The sequence below is a fragment of the Notamacropus eugenii genome, chromosome 1, assembly GCF_028372415.1.
Source record: "Notamacropus eugenii isolate mMacEug1 chromosome 1, mMacEug1.pri_v2, whole genome shotgun sequence".
Taxonomy (NCBI): Eukaryota; Metazoa; Chordata; class Mammalia; order Diprotodontia; family Macropodidae; genus Notamacropus; species Notamacropus eugenii.
In genome coordinates this window covers 602,420,329-602,443,226 of record NC_092872.1, presented here as the reverse complement: position 1 = coordinate 602,443,226, position 22,898 = coordinate 602,420,329, and the positions used below count along the sequence as shown (strand labels likewise).

Below are 22,898 nucleotides of genomic sequence, written 5' to 3'. Positions count from 1 at the left end.
AAAAGGGGTTTACATAGACATAAGGTATGAACATGAGTCAATTATGTTGGCATGATCTCAAAAACAAAACAGAATGGAGTGAGGAAGAAGAATGCGAGGGGAGAAGGGGGAAGGGAGAGGTGGGGGGGGGTAGAAATTTTTTTCTCACCTAACAGGTGCAGAAGTTTTACAGTGGAAGGAAAAATGGGGGAGACGATACTAAAATCTCACTCATTGGAATTGTTTCAAAGAGAGAAGAAATATATACATATATATGTCTAAGTAATGTGTATATATATTATATAAACATTCAGTTGTGTATACAAATATAATTTACGCAATAGGGAAATAGTCAGGGAAGGGGATAAGAGAAAGAGGGGAGGGGAATGACGAAAGGGAGGGCAGATTACTGGAGATGGTGGTTAGAAGCAAAATAGACTTTGTAGGCGGGAGGGAATAAAAAGAAAGAGAGAAGGAACAGAAGCAATTGGGATAAAGCGAAATACCTAGTAGTCATAATGGGATACGCTCACCCATAAAATAGAAATAGATAGCAGAATAGATTAGAAAGCAGAATCAACAGTATGTTCTTTACAAGAGACACACTTGAAAGAGATACACGCAGAGTTAAATTAAAAGATTGGAACAGAACCTGATATGCTTTAGCTGAACTAAAAAAAAAAAGGCAGCGGTAGCAATCATGATCTCAGACAAAACAAAAAAAGAAATAGGCCTAATTAATAGAAATAATCAGGGAAATTACATTTTGCCAAAAGTTAGCATAGGCAATATCAAAATTTTTATCAAGAAAGTTTCTCTGATAAATCAGATTTATCAAATATGTAGTAAGGATAGAACTAAGTTGGATTTATAAAAATAAGAGCAGTTCTCCAGGTGGTAAATGGTCAAAGGATATAAACAGGCAGTTTTTAGAAGAAGAAATGTTGTCATATAAAATTCTCCAAATCACTGTTGGTTAGAGAATGGCAAATTAAGGCAGCTCTGAGCTACCACATTATACCTATCAGAAATGATGAATGCTAGCTGAGATGAGGAAAAATAGGTACCCCGATGAACTGATGAATTGTTGATGGAGTAGTGATCTGGGTCAGCCATTTTAGAGAATAATTTGGAACTTGGCCCAAAGGGGTATAATACTGTATACCCTTTGACCCAGCAATGTCACTACTAGGTCCGTATCCCAAAGAAATCAAAGGAAAAGGAAAAGGACCTATATATACAAAAATATTTATAGCACTTTTATTTTGTGGTAGAAAAGAATTGGAAATTGAGGAGATGCTTATCATTTGGGGAATAGCAGAACAAGTTGTAGCATCTAATTGTAGCAAAGCACTATTTGTGCTATGGGAAATGATGAGGTAGGTGGGTTCAGAAAAACATAGCAAGATATATACTAACTGATGTAAAGTGAAATGAGGACCAGGACATCATTGTGTATAATAACAACAACGCTGTAATGATGGTCAGCTGTGAAAGGCTTGACTACTCTGATCAATACAATGATATAAGACAATTCCAAAGGATTTTCTGGAGAGAGAACTGATGAACTTTGAGTGCAATTTGAAGCATAATTTTCTCACTTTATTTTTCTTGCCTTTTTTTTTTTTTTTTTGAAATGTGGCTGATGTGGAACTGTGTTTTGCATGATTTCACATGTATAATCAATATTATATTGTTTGACTGCTCAGTGGATCTAAGAAGGGGCAGGAGGAACTCCAAATTTAAAAAGAGAAGAATGTTTAAATAGATACAAATTTATGTAAACAAATATAAAAATAAATAAATGATAATAAAAATAAACAAAATATTTTTTTAAAAGTTATAGGACAGCTTTGAAATGAATGTGTTGATTTCATAATGTGCTTTAAGAAAATTAAACTTGACATAATAAAGATTAGCCATTTCATATACAATCCTTTTTTTCTCTTCTTTATACATAGAAATGTTCCTCTTGGTGTCTGTCATATTCAGCATAACAAAAGTAAAAATGATTTTTAAAAAAATTAGAAAAAATTAAATTTTGGTATTGATTCTAAAGATTTGGTTGGTTTCCAAAATAAATTGAAATTAAACTTATGATAAGTATTTTCTCTAGTCCAAAATACTGTACCTGTCCTAAAGACTGGCTTCAGTTTGCATTTGCAATGTCAAGAAGAGGAGTAATTAATGATTTTTTATAAACAATCTCAACATAGTATATACAGATAGAGGTTGAAAATGTGGCAGGACATTCAGTTGTAAATATTTTATTAGCAGTTCTGCTTTAGTATATCTCCATTTAATGGTAATAACTGGCATTACTTTATGTACTTTAATATTTGCACAACTTTTTACCTACATTATCTGTCTTTATCTTCACAATATTTCTGTAAGTTAAATACAAGAGACATTATTATTCTCATTTTATCGGTGAAGAAACTCAGGGTTTGTGAGATTAAGTAACTTGTCCAGGGTTCCAGAGCCAGTCACTGGGCAGGGGAGGGGGAGGAGTATTGATTCCAGGTAGTCCTAAATCCCATGTTTTTTTCCAGCCCCACACTGCTTCTCTTATGTAGTCTAAAAGTTCATTTGCAAGATGATTTTGACAGAGAATGCTGAAAGAATATTCTTATAAAAGCCACACTCTGCAAGGCGATTAGATAATCAGCATTATAAATTCTTAGTGAAGAAGACCCTAAAGACCTTAGGTGCACAAGTAGTGACTCCATTACTACCACTAAATGAAAGCAAAATCTCCAATGGAGAGGGGGTACATTTTGTGGAGATGGTGTCAGCAAATGAAATTTGTTTTTCTGAACCATGGCTTATAGTGTATGAGTGACTGACAACAATAAAGCCCTTAGCCTCAGATATTTCATGTGAACAAAGAGGAGTATAGCACTCACTTTCTGGAGCTTTTGTACTAAAATGAGATAATTCTAAGATACTTTGTAAATCTTACAGCATTGTATAAAGAAAGGAAGGAAATATGCATATTTATTAGGCATCTATCTTATGAGGTAGGTGCTATTAATATCCCCATTTTATTGTTGAGGAAGCTGAGGCAAACAGACATGCCCAGGATTACAAAGCTATTGAATGTCTGAAGCCAAATTTGAACTCAGGAATTCATCACTTAAGTTCCAGTGCTCAGTCTGCTGTACTGCCAGCTTTTGTTGTTATTAATTGAATGTGGGAATTAAAATTCCAGCCTGGCCTAGCGTAGTGATTTAGTGCATCTGCTATATCTCGTTCTTTTAAAAGGAGGGGCACCTAAAGCTGCCTTGACTTGCACTAATGATAATATCATCCTTTAGAAGGTAAAGGAACCAATTCAACAAACTCCTACTCTGAACATGATGCTCGCTGACAAGAAATTACTTGTTGCTTGGGTAAAAGTAAACAAAACCTGGTTCAGAAGTGACTGCTTCATCACAGAGTTTGTGATAGAGGAGAATAAAGCTAGATGAAGTCTGACACACATTCCAGATTTTAAGAGAACCGATTTCAGATGGTTGAGAAAAGGACAAGGTAGGATTCAGTGGACAAAGATTCTTCAAGGGAAGTCAGATAAGCAGGGATAGGAGGCTTTCAGGAAGGAAATTCTGAAGACACAGAAAAGGTTTCTATGAGGAAGAATAGGTTAGATGCACAAGGAATTCAATCAGTCAACTTAGATTTCACCAAGGTGTTTAGAAGATGGAAGGCAAGGGTAGGTAACAGATGACAATGCAAAAGGATGGCATAGTATATATTGAGATGACTGATTAAGGCCCAAGAGGTGACTGCTTAGACTGACCTAAAGTAAGGCTTAATGTCAACTCCTTGAAGGCAAGTTCTTTTAATTTTTGCCTTTACATAACTAGCATTTATGCATGATACTTTGTAGGCACTTTAAAATGCTGTTGTTATTTTTTAAATTGAATTTACGTAAGGTTCAAGTAACTAGTAACCCTAGATCAGCACCCTTGTTAAGAACTCCTCCTCCACTCCTTAACCCCCATTTTAGGATTCCTTTAACTCCTTGCTTGTATAAATACATGATTCTACCCTGCAATTTAGCTGATGTAACTACCAAGGCAAATAGCAATTTGAAAGCTATTTCCTCCTGTTCCCTGCCCAAGTTAAAGAAATTTGTGTGTCTCATCAGGTAGAATACATTGTAAAGCTTTTTGCTTATTTTGTAATGTTCCTGACTTATTCCTGGAAAGGCCCACGCTGTCACATCTAAGAAGTTTTGCCAATTCCACTTAGGCCTAGGATTCTGAGATACTGAGAGCTCATCCTGTGAACATGGCCATGACCAATTAATAGACTGATAAAATGTGAAGATGAAGTGGAGATGTCATCCCCCTGCCTCATCAGTTTAAATTTTGAGAAACCTAAAGTAGATAATGCCCCTCCTCCTCCCCAAAGAGGGGAAAAAGTACCCCAGAAAAAAATAAAAAAGAACAGAGGTGAAATGTCAGATTGCATGGCTTCCACCAGAAGATGTGCTGTACCATGAGTGTGTGACCTCATGGGCTTGGAAGTTAAGAACTGGCACAAATTGGGATGCAGAGCAGGGCTGACAACAAATGGTAGCTTCTGTCTTCACCTTGTGACCAGCTGGTTATAGAACAGGTCTTGTGGATATCACTGAATAAATGTGAAATCCCAGAACATGTAAGTGTGCATTGTGTTATTTCTAGGCTGAGGGTTATGTGACATCTCACTATATGCATGTTCATATGGACTATTTGTGCCTAAACTATGGTGGAACCTTTTGAGCTCCTGTTGGTTTGATCAGACAGTCAGACACACTGTAACATAACTCAAAATTGTGATGTTATTTCGGTCTTCTTTGAGAACAAAGGATAATAACCAACCAACCAACAGTGCATATATCTAATGAGATTAGTGAGGAGTAAGGATGATAAAAAGAGAAATCAGAGATAAGATTTGCAGCATGAGGTGGATGGTAAAATAATAGTGAGTGACAGAAGATTGAGCTGTTTAGGCCTTAATGCATGTTTTTGTTTGTTTGTTTTGTTTGTTTTTGCCAAGGAAGAAACATATATGAACTGAAAAGACCAAAAGAAAAATGGATAATAAGAAGTTAATAACCATATAGGAAGGAAAAAATCCCACCTAACGGCCATTGATGAATGCAAGTCACCAGCCAAGATTAGCTAGATCTCAGGGAGCTCAAAGAACGTAATATAAATGAGTGCTAAGTTACTCTTGATATTCTTGAATGATTGTCAAGAATGGAAGAGGCTGCAGAACTAGAGAAAGGTGTATGTTGTCCTGAATTTTAGAAGAGAATAGATTCCATAAACACTAGGCCAATTAAGCACAATTCTAGAATATATCATTGAATGGAGAATTTGTTGTTCAGGCATTTTCAGTTGTGTTTTGACTCTTTGTGATCCCATTTGAGATTTTCTTTTCAAAAATACTGAAGTGGTTTGCCATTTCCCTCTCCAGCTTGTTTTACATATGAGGAAACTGAGGCAAATAGTTATAGGACTTGCTTAAGGTCACTCTACTAGTAAGTGTCTAAGGCCAGATTTGAACTCGGGAAGGTGAGTCTTTCTGACTCTGGGCCCAGCACTCCAGGCATCACCTAACCCAGGTAGCTGGGTAACTCAGCTCCTCTTCTCCTGTCTGTCTCCCCCTCCCCTTCCTTCTCCTCTCCAAAGGAAGATAAATTTGGATGGCCAGAGGATGCCCAGTTAACTTGGGGTATACTGGTTAGATTCTTTCCTTTTCCTTTCCTCTTCCCCTTCCTTTAAACTTACTGCACTCTGAAGCCCATAGATTTGTACAACACTAGCCCCCACCCCCCCCACTCATCCCTCACCCCCGCCAAAACTCCACGTAAGGGCTATTTTCTGGACCCTCCTACTTTAAGAGTGATTATTAATAGTAACTGTTACTGTTTCCCTCCCAGCTTGATTTAGCTAGCTATTTTTCCTTTGGCTCATTAAAGGGACTATCCCCTGACGACTTCTTAAACCCGTCTATTCACTGAATGGGCGTTACCTCACCCTAAGTGAGTACCTAAATAGGCCTTGGCCTAAAGGGGTCAAGGTCTCCCATTGCATCCTGAGCCATCTCCAGTCATCCCGATGAATATCTGATCACTGGATCCAGGTGGCTCAGGAGGAGAAAGTGAGGCTGGTGACCTTGCACAGCCCTCCCTCACTCAAAACAAAGTCAAGTGCAAGTCATATCATCATTTCTCCGAATGCATGGTCTAATTCAGCAACAAAGGACGAACACAACAACACCCAGCTGCCAGATAGTCAGTGAACAACTTAAAAAAAGAAGGCAGATATCACAGGAATTACCAAGATTCATCAAAAATAGGTCATGGCAACTGTACTATAAAAAAAGAGGATAGTTTCTGAAATTATCTAAGAAGACTTGTATAAACTGATGTAAAATGAAGTGAGTAGAACCAAGAGAACATTTTTTTGCAAAGCCAACAATATTGTGAAGTCAGACCTGATTGAAAAGGCTTAGGAACTCTGATCAAAATAATTTATTCCAGCAGACTCATAATGAAACTGACCTCTTGATAGAAAGGTAAAAGCTTCAAAGTGCAAAATGAGACTTTTTTTTTTGGACGTGGCCAATGGGGAAATTTGTTTCACTCAACTATATTTTATAATGAGATTTTGTTTTTCTTTCTTCCTCAGTTGGAGATAGGGGAGGGCTAGGAGGGAGAGAAAGCAGATTTTTGATGATTAAAAAAATTTCAGTTTGATTTTAAGAAATTTGTTGAACATGAAAAGAAAATGAATGAGTATGTGAAGTGAGCAGTAGACAATTTATACAATAACAAGATTATAAAGACAAACAAGTATAAGAGACTGAAAAACAGTGATCAATGTAATGATCAACTGTAATTCCAGAGGACTGATGATGAATCATGCTGCCCTCTTCCTGACAGACAGGAGACAGATTTAGGGTACAAAATGAGAAAGGTATGGTTTTTTTGGACATGGTGATTGTAGAAATTTGTTTTGTTTGTCTATGCGTATTTGTTACAAGGATTTTGTTTTTCATTTTTTTTCCAGTGAGGAAAGAGGAGGTAGGAGGGAGGGAAAATAGAATTTTTTTGGATTGGGTAAATGAGGGAAAGAAAAGAACAGGTCATGGCTAAGTGAACTCATTTTCTTTTTTGGCAGGGTTTACTAGACTGATGGATTAGAGAATGCTTTTGGTTTACTAGAATTTTAGCAAAATGTCTGGCCAAATGTTGCATACTATTTTTGTGGACAAGGTGGGGAGATGTGGGTTTTTGTTGTTCAGTCATATTTGACTCTTCATGACCCAGTGGACCATAATTGTCCATGAGGCCGAATTTGAACTCAGGTCTTCTTGACTCCAGGCCCAATACTCCATCCACTCTGTCTAACTTCCTCTGGAGAACTGAGAACATTATAATAAAGTTAAGCGAATTTCTGGTTCAAATAACTAACCCTAGCCCTAACCCCAAAATGTACCGATTCTAACCCAAAGGATGATTTGACATCAGCTTTGAAGGAAGTTTTTAGTGGAGTATAATGGAGTTCTGGGCTTATCTCTGTGCTTTTTAAAGTATTTTTTGTTAATGACTTGGATAAAGACATGGATTATATGCTTATCAAATGTATAGATAATACAAAGCTGTGGATAACTAACATATTGGACAATCAGTCAGCCAGTAAACATTTAAGTGCTAAGTGCCTACTGTGTGCCAAACACTACTAAGCACAGGAGATATAAAAAGAGACAAAAGTCCCTGACTTCAGGGAGCTCACAGTCCAGTGGAGGAGACAACAAGCAAACAACCATGTACAAGCAGCCATGTAGAGGATAAACAGAAAATAATTAAAAGAGAGAAGGCACTAGAATATAAGGGGGGGAGGGGTAGGAAAGTCTTCTTGTAGAAGATGAGATTTTAATTGGGACCTAAAGAAGTTAGGCAGAGATGGGAAATATTCCCGGCATAGGGGGCAGCCAGAGAAAATGCCTAGGGAAGAGAGATGGACTGTATTGTTCATAGTGCAGCCAAGAGGCCAGGGCCACTGGATTGAAAAGTATATGGTGGGGAGTAAAGTGTGAGAAGACTGGAAAGATAAAAAGGGGGCTTGATTATGAAAAACTTTGAATGCCAAACAGAGGATTTTGTATTTGGCCCTGAAATAGTCATAGGGAGATAGTCAAGTTTATTGAATATGGGGGTAGAAAAGTTGAACCTGCACTTTAGAAAAATCTCCTTGGTGAGATGAATTGGAACGAGGAGAAACCCACCAACAGGCTGTTGTGGTCGTCCAAGCATGAGTTGATGAAGGCCTGCACCAGAGTGATAGCAATATCAGAAGGAAGAAGGGGAATGTGTTTAAAAAAAAATGTTTCAAATGTGAAATCAGCAACAGATTGGATGTGGGAGCTGAGAGATAGTGAGGCTAGACACCTAGGTTAAGAGAGTCTGAGGGACTGGGAGGATATAGTGGAAAACTTTTGTACCACAAGAAACAACCACTATGTAGAATTCAGAGAAATGGAGGAAGACTTTTATGAACTAATGCCGTATGAAGCAAACAGTCAAGAGAATAATATGTATGACTGCGGTGATGTAAACAATAAAAAATAATCCCACTAAAAAACCTAAAAGTCAACTAACTCTACTCAGACTGTTTTGGCCAAGCTTGGTTCAGAACAACAGGTAGAACATTTCTCTCTTCTCCTCCTCTCTAGAGAGATGAGATTACAAGTGCAGTGTGTGTACCTGAGTCATGTAAATTAATTTGCTCAATTTCCTTTGTTATTAGTGAAGATGAAGTGGGGGTGATGGTGGTAGCCATACACCTTTTATCTCTCCTACCAAAGAGACTAAGGCTGATGGACTGATTGAATTTGGGAGTTCCGAACTGCAAAGGGCTTAAGTGGTTGAATGTCCACACTAACTCTAGCAGCTGAGAGAAGGGGTTCACAAGACTGCTGAAGGAGGTATATCCTTGTCTAGTTGGAAATGGAGAAGGTCAAAGCTTCCATTGGTGGATGCTAACCTTCTAGCCTGGGTAAGATGAAGAGACTCAGTTTGAAGAAAGAAATGGTGGGGTTATTTTAAAGCATCATTTAAGCTTTTAAAAAGGCCTTGACACCATGCGTCATCATAGCCCTCTTCTTTATTGTAATATGAATGAATTGAGTAAAACACCAGTTGGGAACCCCATCTAGATGCATGATTCCCAACAAGAAAGGAACCTAGTAGATTGGCAAACACTTAGCACTCTCTTTGGAGGAAATCTATCCAATATGTAGCACAGACCAGTCATTCATATATTCAGAATGTTCATAAATCAAGTGCTGATAAGTAAGGAAGGGGAGTGCTTAGATTTGAAGGTAATATAACTTCACTTAAAAACTGTGAGTTAAAGAATCTTTTCTTACTAATTTAGATTGGCTTTTCCCCTAGATAGTCCAAATTTTTTGCATAGTTGCACTGTGTTTATTGCATCCTTTATGGCATTTGTGCTTTAAATTAATTCCGTGAAACCAAATGAAGTTATAATTTTAAAGGGAAAAAGGAATATACAATCATTGCTTATTGTCTCTGGTCATATTTTCAGGCACACGGTCCCTACAGTCTTATGGAAGAATGCTCAAGGAAAAGACCAAGTGTGGTATGAGGATGCTTTGGCTTCTAACCACCCTATCATTCTTTACTTACATGGAAATGCAGGCACTAGGTAAGGATGAAATGAATCAGTTATTAACATATATCATTGACACCTTTTTTGGTTGATGGCCTATGTTGATGTAGCGGATATTGTTGGTTCTAATGAGAGTTACTTTTGCCTCAAGTCCCACTTGTTAAAAGGGGGAGAGAGTTAAGGCCTTCCCCACAGAGGTTTCAGAAAAGTGAAACCTAGTAAAGTCTGAAAGATGATGAGAAAGTATGATCTGTAAATAAAAGAAACACCTGAAGTAATTTTGTGCTTCGATCCAGTGTTGAGGAGGTGACTGGGAAGGGAAATGAGAGAAAAATGATAATGCAGGGACAATGAAGGATAGAAAATACATAAAGAGGGATCTAGCGTCTACTCAGATTGTTGTATTTGGCTGCAAGATGAGCAATTAAAATGCACCTGATCAATATAGAAAGTGCACATTATATATTAGAATTGGAATGCCAAAAACACGTAGAACACTTACTTTCGTGTGCATATCGTTATTAAGGGAAAGAAAGAAGAAAAAAACAAGTATTTATTAAGTGCCAACTATGTGCCAGGTAGTGTGCTAAGCATTTTATAAATACTGTCTCATTTAATCCTCATAACAACCCTGGAAATGGAAATAGAAAGAATTCAGGATTTAGAATCATCAGATCTGGGTTTGTGCCCCAGTGCTACCAGTGATTACCTATATGACTTTGAGAAAAGTCATTTTTCCTTCCTGAGCCTCAGTTTTCTCATCTGTAAATAAGGGGGAATGAACCAAATGGCATCTCAGGTCTTTTCCAGATCTAAATCATGATGATCTGATCTGGAACTCATGTAGGTTTCTGCTGAATTCTTCTTTTAGACAAAATGAAGCAGAATTCTGTAACTTTATGTAATGTAAATGGGGTGCGTCTGTTTTGTTTTGTTTTTAATTTTTAGATAAAGTCTGTTTCATACAGTGGTGTGAATCTATGATTACTTTAAAGTATCTGGATTAACTTCAGCACTGCTATTATAGGTCAGTTTTTTCACAAGAAACAAATTATGGGATAAGCAAGGAAATGAGTAATTATGAATGACTCTGGCCCTTGAAAGCTCTGTGTGGGGTGTTGCACAGTACAAAGCCAGTTAGGTATAGGGATTGAGGGCTAGGGGAAGGAAAAGAAAAGTTATCAAAGAACAATTGTTAAGGGACTTTCTGTAGGAAGGAAGTGGGACACACTAGGTGTCTTATCATTGGATGCCTATAGAGTTTGGCATTTCAGAAGGAACTGTAAAAAACATGCAACCCTTGTGACACATGAGAACAGGGCTTTAAGCCATGTAAATGGAATGCTGCCCTTCTGAATCGTGAACGTATTTCCCAATTTGCTTTCCTCTTTGGGCAGGACAAGGGCAGTGGACTGCTCTTCCTCTTTTTGAAGGAATACATAGTTAAAAATAGTTTTTGCTGCTTCTTTCTCTGTACTCAAGGAGATGCACAGTTTACTACAGACAAACTTAAGTTTTACGTGGACATCATTAGGGACATATAGAAAACACAGAGTAGATTATGTTGATAATTGTGCAGTAAAGGAGATTGATTCAGTCCTGAGAGAAAAGGCCTCTTTGGTTTGTGAAGATGAGATAGTGGTTTTATTATTTTTTTTCTTCCTGCTCTAACTCAGACTGAAGGGAAAAGGAAGGAAAGAAGAGCTTGGTTTCTGTTGCAAGTGGTACAACTTCAACATTGTCTTGTTCTTGGGACTTTTTGCTGTTTCCCTCTTTCCCCTTTTGCTCCCCCTCCCACTGATTCTCCCCCCTCCCCCTGGTTCTCCCCCCTCCCCATTTCACATTGTGGTTACTTCTTCACATCGTGGTTGCTATCTTGTTCCTTTGCCTCTATCTATAGATTCATATGGCTCTTCACCATCTTAAACTGTCTCTCACTCCTGCTTCCAGGTACCTGCCTATTTCATTTATTTCACCTTCTTATTTGTCTTACAACTGGTCAATACTTCCTTTCCTCACTACCCACTTATTCCCTACAAACTTAGCTTCTACTTCACTATTGTATTGAAAGCTACTCACTATAAATCGAAAGACCTTTTCTCAGTCCTTAATTTATTCAGCTCCTTTGGTAATCAAATGCACTTCCAGGGATTTAATGAACACCTTTATTTATTTTTTTTTAATTTTCTTTGGGGAGGCAATAGAGGTTAAGTGATTGCTCAGGGTCACACAACTATTAAGTGTCTGAGGCTGGATTTGAACTCAGGTCCTCCTGATTCCAGGGCTGGTGCTCTACCTACTGCGCCACCTAGCTGCCCCTGTTTTTAATGTTTTTAAATGACTCCAGTCCCACGTTTCCATTTACTTATTAAATATCTCTACTGTCATGCCCTTTTTCATTTCATATAGTACAGTACCATAAACATTTGTTAAATGCCTACTATGTGCCAGATGCTGTGCTACACTCTGGGGATACAGATAAGAAAGAGTCCCTGCCCGCAAGCAACTACAGTCTAAGGGGAGAAGAAAAATTCTGAGCATTTTATGAAGGAAGTTTTTGTGAGAAATTTATTGCTCTTCCTCTAGTCCTCCAATCAGAGGGGATTCAACATGGCTAAAACCAGACTCATTATCTCTCCTCTTCTAAGTTTTAGCTTTACCTTCTATCATATTTCTTTGAATAGTACTATATTATTCTCATTTACCTAGGCTGAGACATTGGTTATAATTGACTTTTCTTTGTCCCCATTCCCCTCTAATAAACCAAGCAATATACTGATTTTTTTTTTTCTTTCAAGATGGTTCTCACATGATTCTGGGCTGGTATCCTACACAGTGACATATTTTTTAATAAAGACATCTTTATAGATGCCTTTTTTTCTCCCTGGATCTTATCTTATGTCAAAGAAGTGCAACTAAGTACAACAAATCAACATACTGGCCATACTTTGGTCTCCGGAACTGCTGCCCAAAATCCTTCAACATCCCCCTTTACTCATAAATCCATGTTCTTTTGCCTGGTGGTATTTGAAGCTCTCCAAAATTAGCCCCAGCTTACTTTTCTACCCTTATGCTCCAGTGTTCTCCTACACAAAGCCCCCAAAGCTGTCCTAAATCATCAGCTCTCAAACGGGCCTTAGGTTTCCCCATGTTTATACATGTGCACATGCAGGTCCATCTGTTTGAAATGCCCGCACCCTCTCACTCAAACCCTATGCATTCTTCAACACCAAGCTCAGATTCTACCAAACTTTACTATTTATTTGCATCATTTCTTGTGTTGTCTTGAATGAATGAATTGTTATCGTACAATCTTGGATTGTTTTAACTTTCCCTGTGTCCTGTTGCCTCAACAACGAGATTATTAAATAAGTTCTTTGATGACAGAGACCTTGTTTTATATTTTTGTGTCCCCATTGTGTCTGGTGAAGTACCCTGTAGCACAGTGAATATTCAGTAAATTCTTGGTTGACTTTCAACTGTATGTGGCATGGCTGAGTCTCCAGTATCCTGTGGGGAGGGAGTATATGCTCTATATTGCGTACGGTAGGTTTTCAGAGTTTGATTTTGATAAAAAACATACTGCAGTGCTGTAGAGTTTACAAAGTATGTTGCGTGTCACATATTATTAACAACAACAACAATAATAGCTGGAATGTTTAGGCTTACAAAGAGCTGTACAGACATTATCACAACAATTTAGAGAGGTAGTTGCTATCATTATGCCCATTTTATGGATGAGGAAATTAAGGAAGATAGAGGTTAAAGGTCACAAGGCTTATAAGAGAGGTTGGGAAACACTTCCTCTTTTAGTTGAGATTGAAAGAGGCCAGGGAAGTCAGTAGGCAGAGTTGAAGAGGAAAAGGGATAGGCAGCAAAATGCCCAGTGTTCTGAGTCACACAGCTAAGAAGTGTCTGAGGCCATATTTGAACTCACTTTTTTTGGCTGCAGGTCTAGCACTCTGCTCTCTAGCTACTTCACTATATTTGAGCCTGGGGGCAGTTTGGTGGCACAGTGGATAGAGCATCAGCTTTGGATTCAGAAGGACCTGAGTTCAAATGTGGCCTCAGACACTTACTAGCTGTGTGACCTTTGGCAAGTCATCCAACCCTGATTACTTCACACACACACACACACACACACACACACACATACACACACACAAGCTACATTTGAGCCTCACTATAGCAAAATAAGGTAATTAAGGAAGGATAAGTATTATCATCATCAGCTCTGTTTCATTGGATGAGGAAACTGGCACTCACAAAGGCTGTTCCTTATTTAGGTTTGGCTCATACTTGGACAAGTCACTAAACTTCTTAGTTCTTCAATTTCTTCATCTGTAAAATGAGGAGGTTGGTTTTGATGACCTCTAAGGCTTCCTTTCATGTTTGAATCTATGATCCTATTACTAAGAAAGTAAGCGGCATAATTCCAATCCTTATATGACTTTTATAAAAAGGAAGCCACCATATGAAATAATGTCTGGTTTTTATACAGCACCTTGAGATATTTCCAAAGTTTTTTATGCACATTTGATCCTCTCAGCAACCTTTTAAGGTAGGTACTTTTTTGTAGATGAGGAAACTGAGTCTCAAATAGGTTAAGTGACTTTGACTTACCCACAGTCAAACAGCTAATAAGTGTACAACATAGACTGCCTGCTTCCAATCCATCCAGCAATCTTTCTACTATACCATGCTGTCTCCAAAATGGAGGTATCACTGCAATGGAATGAGAAAGGATGAGTTTTGAAATCCCAGTGTTCACTTTCATTTTTTAGTACCATCATAAAAACATACCCTAAAGTTGAATATTACAAACATTTGTACTTGTTTTATGTGAGAGAGATATTTTTGAAAAATTATGTGTAATTAACAGTATCCTTTCTCGGTACCCCTTAATTCTGTTGTCTTTTCTCTGTTGATTATTTCCAGTTTATCCTGTATATAGCTCATTTGTACATAGTTGTTTGCTTATTGTGTCCCCATTAGATTGTGAACTCCTTTTTCCTTTCTTTATGTCACTAGCACAAAGTACAGAGCCTGACGCATAGTAGGTGTTTAATAAACATTTAATGATTTCCTTTCCTACTTTAAAAGATCTATGATGAATCTTTATAAAGTGAAGAGTCTGATTAGGCCCTAATAATAATCTTTTTTCAAAGATCATTTAAATATCGATTACAAGTTAGCAAGTTTATATTATTTTCCTCTTCAGGAATCTAGCTTTCTTTTTATTGCTCTTTACCTTGAACCAACAACATTGTTCCTACTCGTGCACAGGAGGCTTCCCTGAAAGTGTGAACGGTGTTCTGGCTGACAGCTGTTTAACTGTCTCTCTTATTAATCTTCTCATCCTATGAGACTTCACAAGAGTGTTTTTTTTTTCTTTCTTTCATTGTTTATAAACAGCTTTACTGTCCTTCCTATTTTGGGTAAATTGGTCTTCAATGTTCGTTTGCTCATGTAAAACATACTTACCAGCCATCTCCCCATTCCTAGTGGAAATTCTGTTACTCCTTAGGTAGCTTAGTTTTTGTCCTATAAGGCTGTAGGGAGAGGATGGTAGGAGTCATTCCCTTCATAGGGGCACTTTAGTGAACTTTAAAGAAGAACCTGGGGACACAGGCAGAATTAGGTCATTTGAGACTGTAAAGAGACATTACTTTTCTTTGGGTTCATCTCTTTGAAAATGAGCTGAGAGCAAAGAGCATCCCAAACAGAGCAGCTCAGTAATAGGCCCAGTAGGGTACTGAGGGATCAAATCTGGAAGACATGGTCATCCCCTGCTAGCTATTAAAAAATTGGATATAATGAAGAAAGGAATGATGGTGTGCCTGCCTACCAAAGATCCTAGATGGCTCCTTATGAAAATGGGGCGAGAGGCTCCCTTGGAACAAGTAATGAAAATGGCAGAATGTTCCTCAGGCAGGGTTAAAAGAAGGTACCTGTCCATATTAGCTAATCTTTGATGACTTGCATTAACTTGATGTAAGATGCCCGTGGGTCTGCTAAGCTCGTAATGGATTTAGATTTGAGGAACAGACCTGGGTTCAAATCTCAACTCTGCTACTTGTTATCTAGGACAAGTCATTTTAATATCCTGAGCCTGTGTTACCTCATCAATGAAATGAGTTGGGCTAAATGGTTCCTTGAATATCGTCTTGTTTTAATTTCTGTGGCCTATAACTTTTCTGGGTCTTAGTTTCATCATCACTTAAAGTGAAGTCAGACTAGATGATTTCTGCTAGCTTTAAATTCTGTGACCTTATATAAACCTCTGAATTGATTTCTCCTTTGTAAAACTGAGTCATTCGATAAACATTTATTAAGCACCTACTATATAACACACACTGTGCTAAACCCTGAGGATATAAAAAGAAGCAAAAGATAGCCCATATGGTCAAGGAGCTAACAATCTAATGGGAGGAGGCAACGAGCAAATGGATAGGTACAAACAAGCTATAGACAGAATAAATAGGAAATAATTAAAAGAAGGAAGTCACTAGAATTAAGAATTGTTGGAAAAGGTTTCCTGTAGAAGATGGAGTTATAGCTGGGATTTGAAGGAAGCCAGGGAAACCAGGAAGCAAAGATAAAGAGAGAGGATTCCGGTCATGGGAGACAGAGAAAATGCCTGGAATCAAGAGATGGAGTATTTTGTTCATGGCTAATGTCAGTGGATCAGAGTGTGTTTTGAGGAGTAGGGTATAAGAAATTGGAGAGGTAGAAGAGGACTAGGCCTAAAATGTCAAACAACATTTTGTATTTGCTCCTAGAGGTGACAAAGACCACTGGAGTTTCTTGATTGAGGGGGTGAAAAAAGAGATAATAATATTTGCATTACTTTATCTCCCTGGATTGTTGTGACAAGCACACTTTGTAAACCTTAAAGCTCTATAGAAATTTGAGGTGAAACTATTGACTGCTATTTGTATTTGATTCTTTTATCCTAGATCTAGAACTAGAAGTGAATTTAAGAGATGATTCATCTAGTTTAGGACTCGTTGTTGTTCAGTCATTTTTCAGTTGTGTCCAACTCTCCATGACCCATTTGGAGTTTTCTTGGCGAAGGTGCTGGCATGGTTTGCCATTTCCTTCTCCAATTCATTTTACAGATGAAGAAACTGGAGCAAAGAGGGTGAAGTGACTTGCCCAGGGTTACACAACTAGTAAGTGTCTGAGGCCAAATTTGAACTCTTGAAGATGAGTCTTCTGATTCCAAGTGCTCTAGCCATTGTGACACTTAGCTGCCTCAGGCTCATTGTAGAGATAGAGAAACTTAGGCGAGAAGAGGAGAAGTGCCAAACTGTTATTCCTAAGCAAGACAAATCAACACGTTAGCTATATCTGTCCAAATATACCTCATGTTGTGTCTATATTCCACCACCTCTCTTTTAAAAAAAGATGAGAATCATGCTTCTTAGTCCTCTAGAGTCATCATTCATTTTCAGTGTTCTTTATGTTCCCTTTGTTGATTCTTTTGGTTTTTTCCCTTGGTTTTCTAGGAAAGTTCCTTTTTGAAAAGCCTCTGTCCTTGTATGAACTAAACTAAATGGGTTGTGAGTTTGCCCAAACTTGGACCAAGATAGTGAGGGAAAATGAGAGAACACCACTATAGACCAAGCTTGGGGATGAGCAATATTCCTAATTTCCTGGCTAAAGTGATGAAATAATATCAACAACAATAATTAGTATTTATATACATTATTTTGTGCTTTACAAAGTGATTTACCAATATTATCTCATTTTATGCTAAATAAAATGCTAAATTTATGCTAAATAAAAACCCTAAGAGGTAGGTGCTATTATTATTTTCATTTTATAAATAAGAAAGCTAAAGTTAAGGAGATGAATTTACTTGTCTGAGATCACACAACTATTAAGTGTCTGAGGCTGGATTTGAACTTAGGTTTTTCCTGATTTCCTGTTCAGAGCTCTGTCCATTTTGCCACCTGCTGGTGTTGAAGAAAAGAATATAATGCTTTCAGAACAGAGGGAGCTGAGGACTGATATGCTTTAAAAAATTGTTTTATTGATATATTTTGCTTTTATACTAAAGACTTTTACAGATTACTTCTACTTCCTGAGAGGTCCCTTGTAACAAAGTAAAATAGTTAAGTAAAACTAATAATATAGTCACCTCGTCTGAAACTGCTTGCAGCATTTCATATCTGTAACCCCCCTCTGCCTATTTAAAAAAAAAATGAACAGAAAACTATTTTCTCATTGCCCCAACTCCACTGAAAAATAAAGTTAAAACAAAAAAAAATTTTTTTTGTAACAAATATACAAAGTTAAGCAGAACAAATCCCTCCGCCCCCATCTCTATACAGGAATGTGTCTTGCTCTGTACCCTTAAATAAATCACTTCTTTTTAAATGCATACAAAGCATGTGTCATCACTGGTCCTTGGGAATCATGAATGATCCTTGTATTGATCATTGTTCTTACATCTTTCCAAGTTACTTCATTTTTATACTGTTGTTATTGTTTCAATTCTTCTCCTGGTCCTGCTCATTTCATCTTTAATTTATAGAAGTCTTTGAAATTGTTCATTTTTATAATATTGATTGCTCTGCTTCTGCTTACTTCATTCTGCATCAGGTTCCATAAGGTCCCTTCCTTCACAGGGGACTTTGCCATATGCAGACAGGGTGCTCGGCTCCTGTCCCCTTCAGTCAACCGTACAAATACTAGAGTGTTTGCTATTTGCTGCACAGTATTGGTTGCCCTTTGTTTCCAAAGGCAGCTTTGGGTTTGCTTTCCCATGGCAAGATTCATCTGTGTGGTTGGACTTGCACATCTTGCTAATAATCAGGATGACTTGCAACACATTATTCAAATAGGGTCACTTTGCCTCCATAACCACAGGGCAAAAAAGCAGGTTTGTGGAAACATTTCTTGTGTGTGCAGGCCAGCTTTTCTGCTTGTCATCCACAGCATTTCCATTGCTACTCTATTTGTACGTGCCTGGGGTACTGTATGGGATTGAGCTATCTACTGCAGTAGCACCCACTACCACAAGTTACCTGTTACTGGAGACTGAGTTTGGAAGGAAGGGAGAGCAAGGGAGCAAGAGGAAGTCAAGAATGAGGGCAAAGATGTTCGGTATGATTGTTCACAGAAATAAGATATTTTTGCTGTATGAACCCTGGATTCTGGAGTCAGAGGACTTGGGTCTTAGAGAAGGGAATACAACAAAAGGAATCCTTAAGCAGCCATGGTTTGGCTTCCTGGCTTCTGCCATTCTGCCTAACTGAAATTCTGTGATCTCCTTCAGTGACGCTCACTCCTGGCTCTCAGGAGGGCAGTGTCTATTTTATCTTCTCCTTGTTGATAAGGTTGTAGCTATTCCTGTCATGTACTAGACTGGGGAGGCCTAGAAAACTCCCGGAATGTCAGAGTAGCAAAAGCTATCACAGTGCTTTCACATACTGGAAACAGGCCTTGTTGGAGCTGCAGGAACTTGAGAATGATGAAGAAAATGGAGCAAAAAAGATGTTGCAATCTTAGTGTGAGAGTAAAGAGTTCATGGGGATGGGGACCTGGGCAGGAGGGGGATTTAGAGATGTTAGTGAACAGTATTTGATTGTTGCCTTTACAGTGCCAGTGACCCAGCTGGTTAAAGTGTGGGTGCTGTCCATTTTACCAGTGGTGATTCCCACTGATGGAGGCACCCAAATAGAGAGTCAAAATATAAAGAAAATCATAACCAAAAAGAACTGATGTAATGCAAAAGTGTTTATAGCAGCTTTTTTTTTGTGGTGACGAAGAATTGGATACTGAGGGGGTAGCTATCAATTGGGGAATGGCTAAATGATATGTGGTATTCAGATGGATAGAATTCTGTTGTGCTCTAAGAAATAATGGAGGAGATGATAACAGAGAAACTTGGAAAGACTTGTATGAACCGATATAAAGTAAAGTGAGCAGATCCAAAACCGTTTATACACAACTACCAATAATACTGTAAAGACAACTTTGAAAGACTTGGAAATTCTGATCAATGCAATGACCAGTTGCAGTTCCAGAGGACTCATGATAATGGTGTAAAGACCTCAGACTGCAGTTTGAAAAACAGTGCCTATATTTTTTATACATGGTTAGTGTGGGAATTTGTTTTGTTTGACTATATATGTTTATAACAAGTTCTTGTTCCTCATTAGTGTTGGGGAAGGGAGGGAAAGATTTGGGAGGGAAAGAATTTTGACCTGAAAATAAAATGAAATTTAATTTAAAAAAATAAGATGATGGGGGAGGGGGGGTGGCCAGGGAGATGTATTGAAGGAGAAGTTCTCATAGGAAAAGGATGACAAATACAGGGTATCCCAAAAATCTTAATGAAGTGTTAAACTTGAATAGTTTTAATAGCACAGAATTTCATTAGGAATTATGAGATAATTCTGTGTAGTTGGAAAGGAAAAGAAATGCAACATCGTGAAATAGGATTTGAAAGTTCGGGAGTCAGTCAACTTAGTACAGCTGACCAGAACATATTACAAAACTGAACTTGGACTAAAACTGAATTGGACTAAACAGCCTATATTCATAATTCAGCCTGTAAAACCCTAAAAAAAATTGAGGGAAACAAAAAAGTACATGTTCTTCTGACAGCTCTTGTACCTTCAGTAGATGGATAGAGCATTGTGCTCAGAATCCAGGATACCGGGTTTCCAGTCTCACCACAGACACTTGATACCTGCATGACTCCCAGACAAGTCATCTAAGCCCTTCTCAGACCCACTTTCTTCATTCATGAAATGGGAGTTTTGTTGTTTGGTCATTTTAATCATGTCTGACTCTTCTTGACACCATTTGAGGTTTTCTTGGCAAAATATTGGAGTGCTTTACCATTTCCTTCTCCAGCTCATTTTATAGATAAGGAAACTGAGATAAACAGGATTAAGTGACTTGCCCAGGGTAACACAGCTAGTAAATGGCTGAGGCCAGATTTGAACTCAGGAAGATGAGTCTTTCTGACTCCAAGCCCAGCACTGTATTCCCTGAGCCACCAGCTACCCCCAAAAGTGGAATCAACATATCCATATGTCCCTCAAAGTTTATCATGAGGATCAAATGGGATGTATATAAAGCTCCTTACAAACTTCTAAGTGCCATTTACATGTGATTTTTTTCTCCTGGACTTTAAGATTAGTTTTAGGATATAAGTAGTGTTTCAGATCATTCATCACAGTACCTATTGGAAATGAAATGGTTGTTGATTGAAATGGAACTTTGCAAAAATAGTTTTAGTAGTCCTTAGACCTATCTGATCCCTTCCTTTGTTTAAAGACAAGTTTGTTTGCTTGTTTGTTTGTTTTTTTGGAGGGTCTGGGAGAAGCAAGGCAATTGAACTTAAGTGACTTGCCCAGGGCCACATATTTAGTCAGTGTGTCAGGTGTCTGGGGCCAGATTTTAGCTCAGTTCCTCCTGACTCCAGGGCTGGTACTCCACTCACTGTGCCACCTCACTGTCCCTAAAGACATGTTTTAACTGTGATATTTGTGGGGTTTTTAAAATAATAAAACAAAGAAGAAAAATGAAAGTGTCCACCCTACTCTTCTCTGGCATTTTTTTTTTAATTGGAGGTGAAAAACACAATTTTTGGTTAGTTTGCTCCTTTTGATTGAGTTTATTTTTTAAAAAACTGCAGTCCCTTAGGGTCATTTCTAAGGCTTCCATATATGCTGTGCTCAATCGCTCCTCATGATTTTTTGCATGCATTTCTTTCCTGAAACTGGAGTGTGCAAAAACAGTAGGATGTTTCCGTGCCCCTAAACAAGCCAGCCAGTCTGGAGTTACCTGACGAGGGCAGATGCCATCTAGTCGCCAAGACATCTGAAGCGAGCCTAAAACACTGTTTTCATAAAAGCTTTCTCATGGTCTGAAAAAGTCTGCCATTGTCTGGGAGGTTAAGTGCCAGGTGGTACATGAAAGTGGGGGATGAGCCTGGTGATCTCTTTTTCAATTTGTCTTGACTTTGAAGCTGTTCTGGGAAGTTACCAGGATGATTCCTCGCAGACTCAAGAGGCTTTTAGTCTTTGCAGTTGCCCAAGTTATTAGATAAAATCTTTGAATCTTTCTCCAATGTAACTGTTCACATTGCAGTGCTGACTCAGAAATGGCCAAACAGAGAACTTGAAGATGTGACCTTTGCCAGTAAACTGACCTGCTTGCCTGGCAGGGAGCCTTCAGTCCCGTAGACCCTTGGCCATATTGCAGGGCAGGAAACTGGACTTGAGCTACAGCATGCTTTGGAAGTGTCCAGGATCTCTAACACTCTTGAGTTACCACTCCTTTGTAAGCTTTTTGATCAGAAATATGGAAGATACCCCCTCTTACTTTTGAGCTGCTTTCAAACTCTCTTCCAGTGTGGAAGGATCCTATGGGTAAGGAAACCCTGTATCACGGTTCTGTGGCTTTAGAGGCTTACTGAAGGTTTCTTAAAACTTCTGTGACTTGAATCTCATTTTTTTATACACTTGACAAAAGCATTTCAATATGTGAACAACAGAAAAGAAAGATTGAATTGTGAAGCTATGAATTTCTATTATATAATTTTCTTTTAAAGCAAATCTTGGATACAGTGGGGAAAAAAATGGTTTATGGATAGAGCACTAGTCCTGGGATCAGGAGGACCTGAGTTCAAATTCGGCCTTACTAGGTGTGACTTCTAGACAAGTCACTTAACCTCCAAAAAAAAAAAAAGGAAGGAAAGAAATAAAGAAACAGAGGAATAAAAGGGGAAAAAAAGAAAATAGATTTAGTTTCCTGCCATAGTGTGCAGAGTGCAGCTGAATTATGGGTTATAGTTAAAGTGCTTCCATCAACAGATCTTGACTAGCACATAGCAGGGTGCATTACACATCAAGGACTTGTTGGTCTTTGATAAATGCTTATTAGATTATATTGAACTCGTGATTGTACCCTAGTTCTTTGTGGAGATGATACTAATACTGTATCACTTTCTTATTTCCTTCTCTGTTAATTTCTCTAGAGGAGGAGACCATCGAGTGGCACTATACAAGGTAAGATATTTTCTCTCTCCCATTTGTTCATTTTAAGAGGTGGGAGGGAACAAGATGAATCCATTGATACTTCTGAAAGTTAGTCCATGCTGGGAATAACTATTACCTAATATCTCTGCTCTTCTCAGTAAGGGAACATTAGGAAGCTATACCAACACATTTATGTCTGTTTTGCCCATACAGAAACATTTTT

The 22,898-nt window shown here is 38.2% G+C and overlaps 1 protein-coding gene across 5 annotated transcripts in view; it reads left to right on the top strand.

The window, feature by feature from the left end:
- ABHD12 (abhydrolase domain containing 12, lysophospholipase) overlaps positions 1 to 22,898 on the top strand; it is a 141,677-nt gene that overhangs the window by 92,295 nt on the left and 26,484 nt on the right. For all 5 annotated transcript variants that reach the window (XM_072634656.1, XM_072634658.1, XM_072634659.1 and 2 more), the window contains exons 4-5: positions 9,588 to 9,707; positions 22,675 to 22,705. In XM_072634656.1, the coding sequence (XP_072490757.1) occupies positions 9,588 to 9,707; positions 22,675 to 22,705 (151 nt within the window). The remainder of the gene's footprint in view (positions 1 to 9,587; positions 9,708 to 22,674; positions 22,706 to 22,898) is intronic.